Consider the following 14,144-nt stretch of genomic DNA (forward strand, 5'->3'; position numbering starts at 1 on the left):
GGAGCTAATGTCTGTTATGGGCAGTTAAATACCAATACATATACATGTTTTATGATAATATTAAACTATATCATTTATTGAATAACTATTATGAACCAGGCACTCCATATATTTTATGTCTAGTCCTTACTACCCTCCAGTGTTGGTATTTGTATCCTCTTTTTTACAGATGAGGAAAACACTGACTCATTGAAACTGAGGAAGGTCCTTCTTTTCCACATTTATCCAGGTTTGGGGTGGGCTTTATGAACCTACAGGTTTCCTGCATAAGACGCAAATGATGAAATCAAGACGACAGTCCTGGGGAGCATACAGTTCAGTGGTAGAGTGCGTGCTTACCATGCAGAAGGTCCTGGGTTCGATGCCCAGTACCTATGTTAAAAAATAAATAAAAATAAATAAACCTAATTACTTCCCCCCATCCAAAAATTAAGAAGACAGTCCAGCTTACACAGCCTGTATCTGATACCTGTTAATTTTGTGCTTTATTACCTATGAGACGACTTTTGGAATATTCTAGATACAGGGATTTGATTCTTCATTTTAAAGAGGACATTGGAAAAAATGGAGTCTGGCAAGAGAAGAGTGGTCAGGATGTCATGAATCTGTACATCGAGTCATATAAGGAACTGGGGATGCCTAGCTCACGAAGATCAATAGAAGATGACATGGAAGATAGATCTTCAGCCCTGTGAAGGGCAGTCACACGGAGGAGCAGGAAGGCATGTTCTGTGTGTCCCCAGAGGGTGGAAATAGGCCCAAAGGATGGAGAATTCCGTCAGACACCCCACAGACACGTATTATGCCTCTGTTTTGTTCCAAGCATTGTGCTCAGGGCTGACAAGGGAAAGATATGACAACGAAAGGGACATATATCCTTGTTCAACATCGGGAAGAACTTTTTGAAAGTCAGCGCTGTCCAGCAATGGAACAGGCTTCTGCAAAAGTAGTGAGCTTTCCATCCTTGGAGGATTCAGGGAAAGGCTGGATGTGTACTTAACAGAATGTGCCAGAATACAGGGATTTGAGTCTTCATTTTTTGTTGAGTGGTACGTGGGACTAAATCTCCTTCCAGTTCAGAGACCCAGCGTCTGCATTCAGCCTTGCTTTGGCAGGCTAAAGTGCTGTCCTGAGAAAGTCTCATTGTGACCCCCTCCCACCAGCCTCGTCCATCTAGCTGCACGCCCTGCGTTCTCTGACGGTGAGCAATGGAGGGCCAGTGAGACTGGAAAGTGGCTGCCATCTGTGACAGGGATGATGGAGTCTTGGCGGGGATGTGTGGGCTCAAGGAATGCAGCATTGAAGCCATGTACACACAACCTGCTTAAGAACATCCCATGGGCAGAGAATGTTTTCTTCCTCTTCAGCCCTCCTCTGTTGCTGTGCCAGGCGGGCACAATGGTGCCTTTGAGAGGGGCAGCTGGAAGGGGGTGTTGGCAGAGAGGCTGGGAGCAGAACATTGCAGTGGAGGGGGGAACCGAATTCATTTCCAGGAGCAAACCTGCACTGGGTGCCAGTTTCCGAAACAAAACTGCTGTTTCTCAGAGCTCATGGTGGTGGGTTGCCTCAGAGTTGGACGGAGGGCAAAGCCATTTCCCATCCGCTGCTCCACTCTCCCCAAGTTAAAAAAAAAACCCCAAAAACAACCCTGATGGGTTGAGGATTCTTGCGCTGGGTGCAGATTAACAGGCTTTGCTGTCTGTCTGGGGAGCTCAGGCCAGCTTGGGGTGGATGGGGCTTCCTTGAAGGGACAAACTTGCCTGCAGGCAGAGCTGGGCTGATGGTCGTAGGGACCAGCAGGGCTCAGGAGCAGGCAGGCTTCTGGGACACGAGAGAGGGCTCAGGATGGAGACCCCTTCTGCCTTTCGGAGTCACTTCCTCTGACCCCACAGCAGCCCTGCACCCTTGCTGCCATTTGGGCTCTGCCCACTCACTGTCTTCACTTGCTGGTGGGAAAGAGGTGGGAGAACTCTGGCATTTCCTGTCTTAGGTTCACAGTTGTCCCAGACCCTGGGCTACTTTCAGAGGTCCCAGCAACAGCACAGAGACAGGCGTGGGAGGTCTTCCCAGTCTTCCCACTCACCGCACAGTTAGGAGAAGGCCTGGGCGCCAGGCTGCAAGCTCAGCCACCACCCACTTCGCGTTATAGATGGAGCGAGGTGGGGCCCTTACATGCTGGTGGCTTCCAACAAACAGGCATCACTTGAGGCTGGTCAAGTAGTAATTTCTGTTCGCATTCACACTGATTATGGGATTTTTCGCACTTTGGGTCCGATTGTACAACCAACAGCCATAGAGCAATTACTTCATTTTGGGTACTGTGCTAGACCTGGGGATACAGGATGAATAAGATAGAGTCCCTGCTTCAGACAGCTGACTGCCTAGTAGATGTGATGCGCTCAGTCCCGAAGGCAGCCCCGCCACCAACTCAGATGCCACATCCATTAGGGGAGAGCAGAAGTGTAATGCAGAGGCCAGCTCCTACAGGGAGTGCCAAGGCATGGTGGGGACACATGCCACATGGGCTTGGAAGTCAGCTAATCTCGAAGTACTTATCTTTAGGAGACTCATTTTCCATGCGTAAATAATACACACCACGCAGAGCTCTTGTGAGGATTAAACAAGACAGTGTATGAAGGTGCCAGGACAGGGCTTGTTCAGGTCAGTGCTCAGTTAAGTGGCTACTATTGTTATGAACTTCTGGATCCCGGTGGACTTGAGATATAATGTGTATGTGTGCACAGAATTTATCTGGTCCTTTGTTAGGTGATACGCCCTTCCTGAAAGAGTCAATTCTTCTCCCTTCTTATTCCTTTTCTACAGAAGACTAGGATCAGCAAGTTTATGACCTCACTAAGATAGATAATCAAAGACCAATCCACTATAGCCAGTGAGATATATTTGTATGTAATGTTCTCTGTCTGTTTCATAACCCAGTTGCAGAAGCAGAAAAGGATTGGAATAGTTTTCCCTCAAGGTCCCTGAATCTCCTGAGTGTGGAGATGAAGATCATGAATTCTTTTCAATAATCTAAAAAGCCTAAGAGAAATAATACATTTCCTTACTGATGGGGCCTCACAGGTCATTAATATTTAAAAGATGTATTTGTCTGGTAGACATAACTTAGAGGAAGTTATTCACTAAGAGACCTTAGGGTAGAAAAGGTAAGCTTGTTGGGGCAGAGGTTAGCCGAGAGAGCTCCCAGGACCCCGCTGTGGAAGTGCCTTCTAGCCGGATATGCTGAGTCATGTGACCCCAACCTGGGTCTTCTGAGACCTCCTCGGGCCTTGTCTATCCACTGTGCTGTGTATCCCTGCCTCCCTGCTTTGTGAGGGCATAGGCATGAGAAGTCATCCCTGAAAGTTATTCCAAAGTCCTTGGGGGACACCAAGTATATGTAACCAGGAGTCTGAATACAAAGAAAATCAAAGCAATTCACAAAGAACAAAGGAAATGGAAAAGAACAAGAAAATAAAAGCATATGGATGCATGGAGGCTTGAAGGGCGACAGGGGGTATGCTTTGTAGGGAATAAAATGAGGGTCATTTAAGAGAGAAAAAGTTATGTGTCAGAAACTGTAAGCAAACAATGGGATTTTTAAAGAGAAAATTGACAGGAACAATTTCTTCTTAGTAGGCTGAAAGATTTTAAGGATCAGTGAAAGAAACTTATAGTCAGTGCATGGCTGAAAGAGGTAGAGAAACAGGGAGGATGGAGCTGTGTTTAAAAATGGATAAAGGTTTAGAAACTCAAAGAATCACAGAGGTCCTCCAGAGGCCTGCTTTTAAAGAAACAAGGGCTAATATTATTACAGGATTGAAACAAGGCCAACATTATAACAATTATCATAGAACTGATCCCTGATTGGTGAGATTGTGGGTTACTTTTCCTTTTTGCTTCTCTGTGGTTTAAAATATTCTACCATGGATTCGGATTACTTTTATAATCAAGAAAAGAATATAGTGCACCCAGTAGGAGGGAGCAGGAAGAAACTGAGGCTGAGGTATCTGGAGCAGTGAGAACTGTAGGATTGGTAAGGAGAAGACATCTGAAGGGGCAAGAGCTGCCTTGGGCGGTCTCACCATGAGGATGGAGCCACCAGACTTGACTGAGGAAGGGAACAGACTCCATGAATGGACAAGGATGTCTAAGGCCCATTCCAGCCTTTTGACTCTATGGTTTGATGCATGATCAGGTAAACACCTTTTATTTTCTAAGAACTCAAAATCCCTTGCAATGCTCATCTCAGCATTACCTCCCCCATGAACATGTTTTCATCGCCCTTGGGATCACTGTGGTGGGCTTGATGGGCCGAGTGTTGGGCCAATTTCTACCTTCATCACTCCAAGCTCTGAAAGGTTCTACCTGCCCAAGCTGAGAAGGGGTGGATGATGCCAGAAGAGGCCAAGGTGCTTGAAGATGTCTTCTTCTCTAATTTAGGAGTGTGTGACACTGCAGGTGGGTACCAAAGCAGCCACGGGTTCTCTTCTACCACTTACTGGCTGGGTGAACTCAGTCAAATTATTTAACCTGTAAAGTCATTGATTTCCCTCTTACGAAAAATAATGATATCTTACTGGATCAGAGTAGCCGAAGATACCTGCTAAATCTTAATCTGATTTGTTATTTATTCAGCACATGGCTGTGCTAAATGTTAGTTTTAGAATTTAGGATTCTCATAGTCAGGGCCCATCTCATGATACAGCTTCAAGATCCCAAGCACAAGCCCCTTTTGTAAAATCACACTTAAAAGCATTGAGATGAAACTCTTCGGACACGAAATTAACCATTTTACAATGTATAATTCAATGGCCTTTAGTGCTTTCACTCACACTGTTTTTTCAAAGTTAGAATAACCCAGTCTTTGGGGATGGCTCCATTTTGCTGTGATAAAAAAGGGCTGCAGTACACCTCTGTGCCCATCCCCTCGTGAGCTTACGGGCAGGAAATTCTCTAGGCCTAGGACGTGAAGCATCTGCTGGTTCATTCGGCCCACAGTGCATTTTCAGTTCAGCGTTTACTGCCATACTGCTCTCCGAAGGGGTTTTCCGCTCATGCCCCACCGGCAGTGTCTGAGTGTGACTATTTCTGCTCCTCCTCCCCATCATGGGTGGGGTGTTCACAGAGCAGGTAAAGGCAATGAACTGGCTCTAGCACCCTCACCACGAAGGGATCTCAAGATCTGATGGAGAGTGAGAAAGGCAAGCTGCAGAGCCCAAGAGAGTTGTGGGGAACTCAGTTCCATCTGTAACATTTTCTTTCTTTGGTTAAAAAGATACTGGAAGGGAATAAAACAAAATACTGACAAATACTAATTCCAAGTGAGGGGGAAATGGGAGTGTTTGGCCTTTGATGTACTGTTCTCAAACCTTTGTTGTATTTTTAAAAAATCCTCCATTTAAAAGGGGGAAACTGATGTGCAGAGATTCCCAAAATATGCTGGAGAACAGGTTTTCAGGGGAGCAGTTTCCACATTTGGACTTGCTTTTCCCCCTGCAGAGGTTCATCTTAGTGGAGCTGGCAAGCCATCCCTTGTGAACATTGTTTTAAAGTAGATACTGTATCAAGGAATTTGGGAAGTTCTTATTTTTAGCCAGTAAAGTGAAAAATTTCCACAGCATATAAAAAAAGTGCTCGCGTCGAAGCCTGTCTGGTTTGCTCCGCCTAACTGTAACTATAACTATTCACTATAACTCAAAGCCTAGGCAAGGCTATTCCGGGCCTGGGGTGGGGGAGGTGACTCACTGTGTCCCTCCCTCTCCCCACCCCGACCCATTTATTCAGGTAAAATCAGATTAGAATAAACATCAAGGGCAGCTTTGGAAGGGCAGGGGAGTCAGGGACATCGAAGCCCCGAGAGAATGCCTTTGTTCGACCAGGACTGATGACAGCCATGGGGGTGACATGCTGGCATCCTCATTAGAGGCACCCACAACATACTAGCACCCATTTCCGAGGAACAGCACCAGCTCTCCCAGCTTCCTCTGCGTGCCTAGAGGGGAGCTTCTAGAGCAAGTACTTGCCAAATTTTTTATTCTCGCTTTTTGATAAATGTAAAAGCCTCATGCCTGCTTTTAATGTTGCCTGAGATGTTAAAATAAATTAAGGTATGTGACTAAGAGCAGATCAGATAAGCCTCATACCTGGTTGAGAATCTCTGCTCCAGACTGAAGCGCCAGTACTTCCCTGAAACTCCTGGGTTTTGGGCCAATCTGGAGTTAAAGCCTGACCTGACCACTCAGAGGCTGTGGGCCTCAGGTGAGCTTCTTGCCTTCTCTCAGCTTCTACCCCCTTCTCTGGAAAGGTGATTTGACACCTGCCACTTGAGGCTGCTTTGTAGATTCTGTGAGGCATTTAGCACCATTATCAGTTGCTTAAAAAAAAAAACAAAACTGAAAACTTTAATCTGAATATTAGCCTTGGGAAGTAGGCTAACCCCCTTTCTTCCCATTTCATAGATGAGAATACTGAGGCTCAGACAACACAGTTCAGCCGAGGAGTGCTAACACCTCTCTGGGCCAAGCCCTATTCGCTGAGCCAGCCCCGGCCAGGTGTGTGCAGGTGAGCGGTAGATCTGGAGTCACCTCCCCTACTGGAGTCTCTGAGCCCCCAAAACAGTGTCCAGAGTGACTGCCCACGTGGATCCAGTTTCCTCAGCGCTAGTTAAGTGAGTATTCTATTAACCAGCTCTCCCGGGTTCTGTCAGCTGGGCCGTATGTGAGCTTTATTTCAGGGAAGGGACCAAGTCTCCTAGTTCTCAATAAGCCACAAGCCTCCAAGAAACAGGCTGTGTTCCCTGTGAGAGACTTTCAGTGGAGACCTTTCCTGCCTAATCTCATTTAAGCTTTAAGTTTCACCATCCAAGTTTTACCAAGGTGGACACACAGATGCACATACTTAAAGAAACGAAATAGACTTTACTCTCTGTCCCCCTGAACCCCTTACCTTTGTACCTTTTTGCAAGTCACTGAACCTCTCAGCCTCAGTTTCCTCACCCATGAAGTGAGGACATTAACATCTGCCCTACATGCTCTGTGGATCGAACTAAAATGAGATGCTGCATGGGAAAACCTTTGGTAAACTTTAGGGAAGTTTTCCTCTGACTCTGTCTCTTTCTGTCCAGCCTGAACCCCTTCCTTCCTCAAATGAGCAGTAGGCCTGTGCCTCCTGTTCTTCTCAAGCATTTCTCAGCAGACCTGCCCAGCTGTCTCAGCTGAGGGAACCAAATAGCTCCACATTCAGTAAAGGAGGAAAAAACAACGCATCCACGTGGAAAAATTCACCAAGTTTCTAGCACTTGTTAGGTAAATCTCTGTTTATTGGGTTCTAAGCTGAACTCCTTCCAGGAGACCTAGAATCTCCTCTCTCGCAACTTTTCGGCAACGAAACTTTGGTCAACTTACTTAGTGTATCTGAGCCTCAGTTTCCTCATTAAAAAATATGATACTAACCTCGTGGGGTTATTGTATCAAATGAGGACACATTACAGCATGCAGTCGGAGCATGTGACTTTTTCCTCTTCCCTTGTTACTTTTCTCTCCCTTCTGTTTATCTTTCTAAACCTCTATGCCTCAGCTTGCTTTCTGAGACACGGGGACAAGAATACCCGGCCTACTTAGCTCACTGGCTTGATGTGTGACTCAAATAAAGGCTGTGGTGGGGCTTTGGAAACGGTGACATGCAGTATGAATACCTGTGTGGGGTTATTCTCGAGACGGCTGACCTTGACCTGATGAGCATGCTCCAGGCCTGGGTTATTGTGTGCAGGGGCCACAAACGGAAGGGCCCTCAACACAGCGTCTTTTACTGCCCTCCCTGAGATCCCTGATGCTCTGCCGTCTACCTGTGGTGCCCTGCAGGCTCCTAACACCTGTCACTCACGTGCCTCCCCTGTTGTCTCTCTCTCCTCCTCTGGATCACAAGACCCAGGACCGTCCACCCACTGCTCTCTGGATGCAAAAATGATGCCTGCCCCAATCCTGTGGGCTGTCAGATACCCCGCCTGTCATATAAGCCTCCCATCCTTAGCCTCTTGAATAAATACTAAAAAGACTCATTATGGGGAGAGAAGGAAAACAAGAAGTGCTCCCGAAAGCCCCCAACGACCCACAGTATGAACCCCCCCACCCCTCTCTGGAGGCCACCAGCCCCCTCTGCGGTTGAGGAAGGCCTGCTGCCTACTGGACTCAGAAGGGACCGTGGCACTGCCTGCCGGGAGCTGGGAGCTGGGAGGGCGGGGGGCCCGCGGTGGCAGGGGAGCTGAGCTGCTCTATTCCGGGCACAGTTTCAAGGCCAGCTGCAGGGAGAACAAGCAGTCGCTGTGTGCCTGCAGCTGGCAGTGGTTAGGCCAGGGCTGTCCCTCACTCGGGGTATATTTAAAGACACCCCACCAGATGATCATGCCATGGGAAAAATGCACACAGAGCTCCAGCCACGCTCAGTCTTTGGCTCAGCCCTTTCCTCTTTTGCAGCAGCCCTGGCAGTGAATTTCCGCATCCACAGAGGATGGCAGGCTCCTCAGCCTCTTACAGATGTAGGTGGTCCCACCTGGGGACACGTGCATCTGACTCCTGGGCCTCTCTGCCCTGTTACTGGACTGGTTAAAAGTTTTGGGGATTAGCTGGGTCGGCTCCTCCCACCCTGGGGCTGGTAACCCAGCAACCGCTGGGGAGAGGCAGGCAGATGAGTCAAAGAGAAGCACAGACTCTCTGGCTTTGTGTTTTGTTTGTGCGAACTCCCTGTGAGCACAGGCTCCTCCCGCAGGGAGTGGCAGGGCTTTCCCACACTGCTTCGGGCCAAATGCTCCTCCTTCAAGGGATGCCCGGGCCCCACTTGACTGCGATGCTACTGCAGGCTTAGGGACAAAGCCGGTGGGCCAGGAGGAGACCATCCTGGCCGAACTCTCTGCCTTTCATTTGTTTTTCTCAAGTGAAAAGAGGCCTGGATCCCACGGGAAGGGCGGGGCTTGACAGATGAGAACCACAGGGCAAGAGAACCCATGGGCCTGAGGTCCTCACAGCAGAGGTGTGCGTAGAAGTTTGGGCTTTTGGGTGGCCAGAGACCAAGGAGACCTTGTAGTGGCAAGCAGGTTTCACGAGAGCAGCCCAGCAGAAGTGGGGTGGGGGGTGGGAGGCTGGCAGCTTATCAAGACGGCTTGCCGTCTGAGGCAGGCTGCCACCAGCGCCGGGAGAGCCAGTAACACACAAATGCACCACCACCAGCAGCTGTGTAATTTGAGGGGCCCGGTTCCAAATGAAAATGTAGAGTTCTTTGCTAAAAAATCATTAAGAGTTTCAAGATGGTGACAGGAGAGCATTAAACCGAGGGCCCTTCTGAGCGACTGTACAGGTGTACCCCAGTGCAGCCCACTGGGTGCCTGGGAGTCAGCTCCCCGAAAGCTGAGGTGGGTGAGCTGGGAGATGACTGGTCACCTCTGGGCTCAACGCCCGGACCCCTCACTCCTGCAGCCCTGAGGCCATCAGTTCCCAGGCTTTTACCAGGCTTGGGACATTGTCTCCACCCCCATGGTGGCTCTTCTCCCTGCGTGGGCAGCAACTAAGTCTTGACCTCTCTGCAAAGGGGAGATTGCAAGGCTGTGGTGGGGAGAGGGCTGAAGGTAGGAAGGGTCTGGGGCCTTGGGTCTGTGGGCTTCTAGCTCTCAGGGCCCCAAGGACTCCCTGGATAGGCTGAGAAAGCAGGCCCCATGACTGGAACCTTCTGGGAGTGAGGCTGTGGAGGAGCTGGGAACAGGATGGAGGCACAACAAATGGATGACACTCTGGATCACCTCTTAAGAACCCTAGGGGACATGTCCTGAGGGTGTGTGACAGTCCAAGAACAGAGCCAAGGTCCAGCAAGCCTTGGGAACTCACCTCCAACTCTATGTGGTCATGGAGTTTCTTGCAGGTGGCTGCGAAGGTCTCCGAGGTGCCAAATTCAAAGTACCACAGCTTATTCTTCATCCTGGACCACGAAGCAGAGAGATGGTTCAGTGTCCTGGGTTTGAAACGGTCGTGTACAACAGCTATGCTGTGGGGGCTGGGATGCCCAAGCCCTCGGCAGTCCCCAATCCTGTATTTCCAGTGCTTGTCAATCAGATGATCAGGGATAGACTTTTTTTTTTTTTTTTTTTAAACCAACTGTTTTTGCTATGAACTTAGAGAAAAACCCATTTCTTTCTTAGACACCATGGCTGCTCTGGGTGAACTGCCAGCTGCTCTCTGAACTTCCTGGTCAGAGCAGGAGAAAGGCCTGCTTGCCTATGTCTGAATCAAGGGAAGAGTTCCATGAAAGTCAACCAGAGGGGGCAAGTGACAGCAGGCTCTGGTCACAGTCCTTTCTACTACTAATGCAGAGGAACTTCAATGGTTGGGGCACGAAGGGAGGATCAGACAGCCTTTTGAGACTTGGATGTACAGTCTCAGGACAGAGGAGGGATAGCCCCACATTAATCCAGCTTAAATGTGTGCTACTCTGTCTACGCTCTGATTGGGGGAAGCAGAGTGAAGAGAAATAGACACCATTTGCAGGCAAGGTAGAAAGAGAAGGAAAAAGTGAGTTATCTGGTAGCAATAGTCCCCTTCCCCCACCTCTTTCTCAACTTAGTCCTTTGCTTAGTCCTTCATTAGGGGTAGACCTTGTCAGATTTGCTTCAGAGTCTGAGCTCAACATTTTAAGCTTTAAATTTTTTCAACATTTTCCTTATTGGGTGGGGGGAGGGGCAGAAAAACAATGGGGTTCCCACATAGCTGGGAGCTTTGCAAAGTCAGATGGTGTGGCCTGACACTTGGTCGTTTTGATCAGATGGTCTCACCAGGAAGTGTTTCTGAAGGTATTCCATTCCTTCCATCCCAACTGTCATCCCATTATCAGGGGCTGGCTAAGAGAAGGGACACCTGCCCAGTTTATAAGCTGGCAGATTTTGCTGAGGAAGGATTAAACACAATCACATTCCTCTTGGCACACTCTTCAGGAGAGAGGAAGCCGCCTCAGATCTGTGGACTAAGAGGAATGGAGCGTTCTTCAAAGGGTAGAAGGCTCTTATTTCTTCCCAGTATTCTTGAGGCCACAGCAGACGACTCTTCAGAATGACAGACACAACTTTTCTCTCTGCATTTCTCAGAGTCCACCCAGAACTTGAAGATGAGACCATTGCATGAAGATTTCTAAGGCCTTGTTAACTGGGAAGTAGCCTTTCAGACTCTAAGTATACAGGAAAAGAGATGATAAATGAGAGAAACAGAATAAGCAAGATTTATAGACTGCTGCTCATGAAGAGAGTTAGGAGGGCTGGGGTTATTTTAGGTAGACCAGTGCTCCTCAACCAGTGTGCGGTGGCACAAGTATGCCCCGGATAGCAAACTCCGTAGCCCTCAGGATGGCCAGGTTGGGGTGTGGGGCGGGCTGAGCCTGATGCCACAGCTGGCATTGTCATCTGTATGCCAAACAAGTGCTTGTGTTTTCTGTGCATGCCATGATGTGCACAGGAAACACTGTTCTAGATCACTAGTTCTCCGCATGCACAGTAATGTGAATACAAATCTGAGGGCGTTCATTAAAATGCAAATTCTGATTCAGTCGTTCAGGACTGGGGCCTGAGAATTCCTTGTTTGCTAACAAGCTGCTGATGCTGGTCCAGTGATCACACCTGGAGTTGTGAGGGGACTACGTTTGTGGTTCTCAAACAGTAGTATTCATATGAGTTACCTGGGGAATGTGATTAAAAGGCTGCTCCCTGGGCCCCAATCTGTAGGATTCTACGTGACAGTTGTGGGGTGGAGCTCAGGAATATGCATTTTAATAAGTGCCCAGGTGATCATTATGCAGGTGGTCAGTTGGTAGGACTTTGAGAAATACTGCTCTAGATCCCAGTGAAATGACAACCAAGGAAGAGGACAGACCGATTAGCCCTGAAAGAGAGGATTCCTTGGAGAGGATAGAATGAGGGTCAGTGCCTTTCAATAGACAATAATGGCAAAAGACCCAGTAACAGGAAAAGCACAGACTGTCATAAATGTCAAGGTTGAGCATTTCTCTCCAGCAGCGAGAGCATCTCTGTAGCCAGGAGACTTGCATTATGATTCCGTTTTCAAATATCACTGCTGGTCTGAATCATGACTTTTGAAAGTTATTGCCAGGAGATTTAGAGTTTTAATAAAAATTTCCAGAAGCCACAAGCTATTTTTGCCCAGAAGTGGCTCTTCTGATGATCTAATAAGGTTAAGGGGTCATGGTTAGGTCAGTATCGAAGAATGACTGAGAAGATCAAACAGACTGCTCTTCCATTGCTGGACAGATGTGGCTGTGTAACCTACTGGCTGTGTAACCTCTGGCAAGTTTTTAAGCCTCAGTTTCCTCACCTGTAAAATGGAGATAATAGTAAGATTCACTTCAAAGGGTAGTTGAGAAGATTAAATGAGATGACTGCAAAGCACCTCACAAGATGCTTGCTGCATAGTAAGCTCACCAAGAATGTTAGCTACTTAGCTAGTATTTCAATGTCTTCAGTTGGCATGTTTGGATAACATAGTAAGGCAAAAATGACAGATCAAGTTGGGTAGCCATAGACATTATATATTCAAATTTTTCTACAACAGAAAAATATGTGATCATATTTGTCAGATCATGTGTCTAGACTTTTGGTTAAAGATATACGTTCCCCATATGTCTAATCTAACAGATTTTGCCAGAGTCATAGACCACACCCCAATCCTTGGTTAATTGTCTTGACTGGTCACACGAGTGTCCAAAGACATGATGTTGATTGCGAATATGCTTCTGAGAAAGTACACATTTGGTGTGAGACAAAGTATTTATCAATTCAAGAAACAATCACTGTGCCAGGACTAGATGGAGGTGTATTAGGTACAATGAAGAACAAAACACAGCACTCCATGACCCAGGCACCTGGGAAGGGCAGATAAGGAGTCAGACCATAGTGTAGTGAGCTAAGTACTAAGCATTGGGAGCACTGAGGAGGAGGGACATCTAATTCTTAGTGGGGCCAGGGGCAGTGAGAGAAAGCATCCTAGTGGGGCGATGCTGGGGTTGCGTTTGGAGGAAAGTGGAAGGGAATACGGAAGGTGGGGGAAGAACATTCTAGGCAGAGGAAGAAGCCCATGCTTTGGCACAGGGCAAGAGGGCACAGACCTGCTGGAGGGGACCTAGAACTCATAGAAAGGTGGGTTGAACAGGGGAGGCTGGAAAGGCAGACAGAAGCAAGACTGTAAAGGCTGGGGATGCCACACTTAGGTGTTTAGCCTTTATCTTAAAGTTTACAGAGTGTTGTGGACCATTCTTAAGTGGGAATACTGGTGGGGGATGCATGGCAGTAGTGACCTGAACAGATTTGTGCTTTTAAAAGATCTGTCTTAGATGGCATGATAGATGGCAGGTGCCATTCACTGAGAGAGGGGACCCAGGAGATGAATTCTCCAGTGGCAGTCCTCTTTGTAACTGAAGGATGGCACTTCTGTTTTTTTGGCCCATCCATCCATCTATCCATCCATGCATCCAACATTCATCCATTCATAGATCATCTAGTGACCCCTAGTATGGGCCACGTACCACAAAGCGCCTGGAGAAAAAGTGATGAATAAGAGAGGCAGGATCTCTGCCTCACAGAGTTTCCATATTTTTAATAGCTTTACCAAGATTCTAACATTTGACCTCTGACCCACAGGAGACTATGTGCTCAAAATCGAAGAGCTTCTATTTCTCCTCTGTTAACTCAGGCACATTTTAGTTAGAAGTAAATAGTTTCTATTCCTATAGTTCTTTGGTTTTGCACTCTGCTAAACATTTCACATACACTATCTCTTTAGATTCTTTAGATAAACAAGGTCCTAATAAACAAGGTCCTAATGTACATCACAGGGAACCATATTCAATACCTTGTAATGGCCTATAATGAAAAAGAATAGGAAAAGGAATTATATATGTATATAACTGAATCACTATGCTGTACACTAGAAACTAACACAAATTGTAAATCAACTATATATCAATTAAAAAATAAAAATAGAACCTTAAGAAGTAGGTACTGTTGGCTACAAATAAGAAAAGACTTGGCTTGGGGAGGGTAAGTAACTTGCCCAAGGTTGCCGGGCAAGTAAGTGCCGAGGGGGCACTGCCCCCTGACTGAC

At 47.4% G+C, this 14,144-nt stretch overlaps 1 protein-coding gene across 13 annotated transcripts in view; it reads right to left on the reverse strand.

Moving 5' to 3' along the window:
- DGKG (diacylglycerol kinase gamma) overlaps nucleotides 1–14,144 on the reverse strand; it is a 191,323-nt gene that overhangs the window by 44,333 nt on the left and 132,846 nt on the right. For 12 of the 13 annotated variants that reach the window (XR_010383834.1, XR_010383835.1, XM_064493584.1 and 9 more), the window contains one exon: nucleotides 9,873–9,963. Coding sequence is in view for 9 of the 13 variants with exons in the window: in XM_064493584.1 (XP_064349654.1) it covers nucleotides 9,873–9,963 (91 nt within the window). In the remaining 4 variants the exon portion in view is untranslated. Of the gene's footprint in view, nucleotides 1–2,083; nucleotides 2,330–9,872; nucleotides 9,964–14,144 lie in introns of those variants that run through there. The other variant, XR_010383840.1, reaches the window with a different exon arrangement.

The sequence above is a fragment of the Camelus dromedarius genome, chromosome 2 (genome assembly GCF_036321535.1).
Source record: "Camelus dromedarius isolate mCamDro1 chromosome 2, mCamDro1.pat, whole genome shotgun sequence".
Taxonomy (NCBI): Eukaryota; Metazoa; Chordata; class Mammalia; order Artiodactyla; family Camelidae; genus Camelus; species Camelus dromedarius.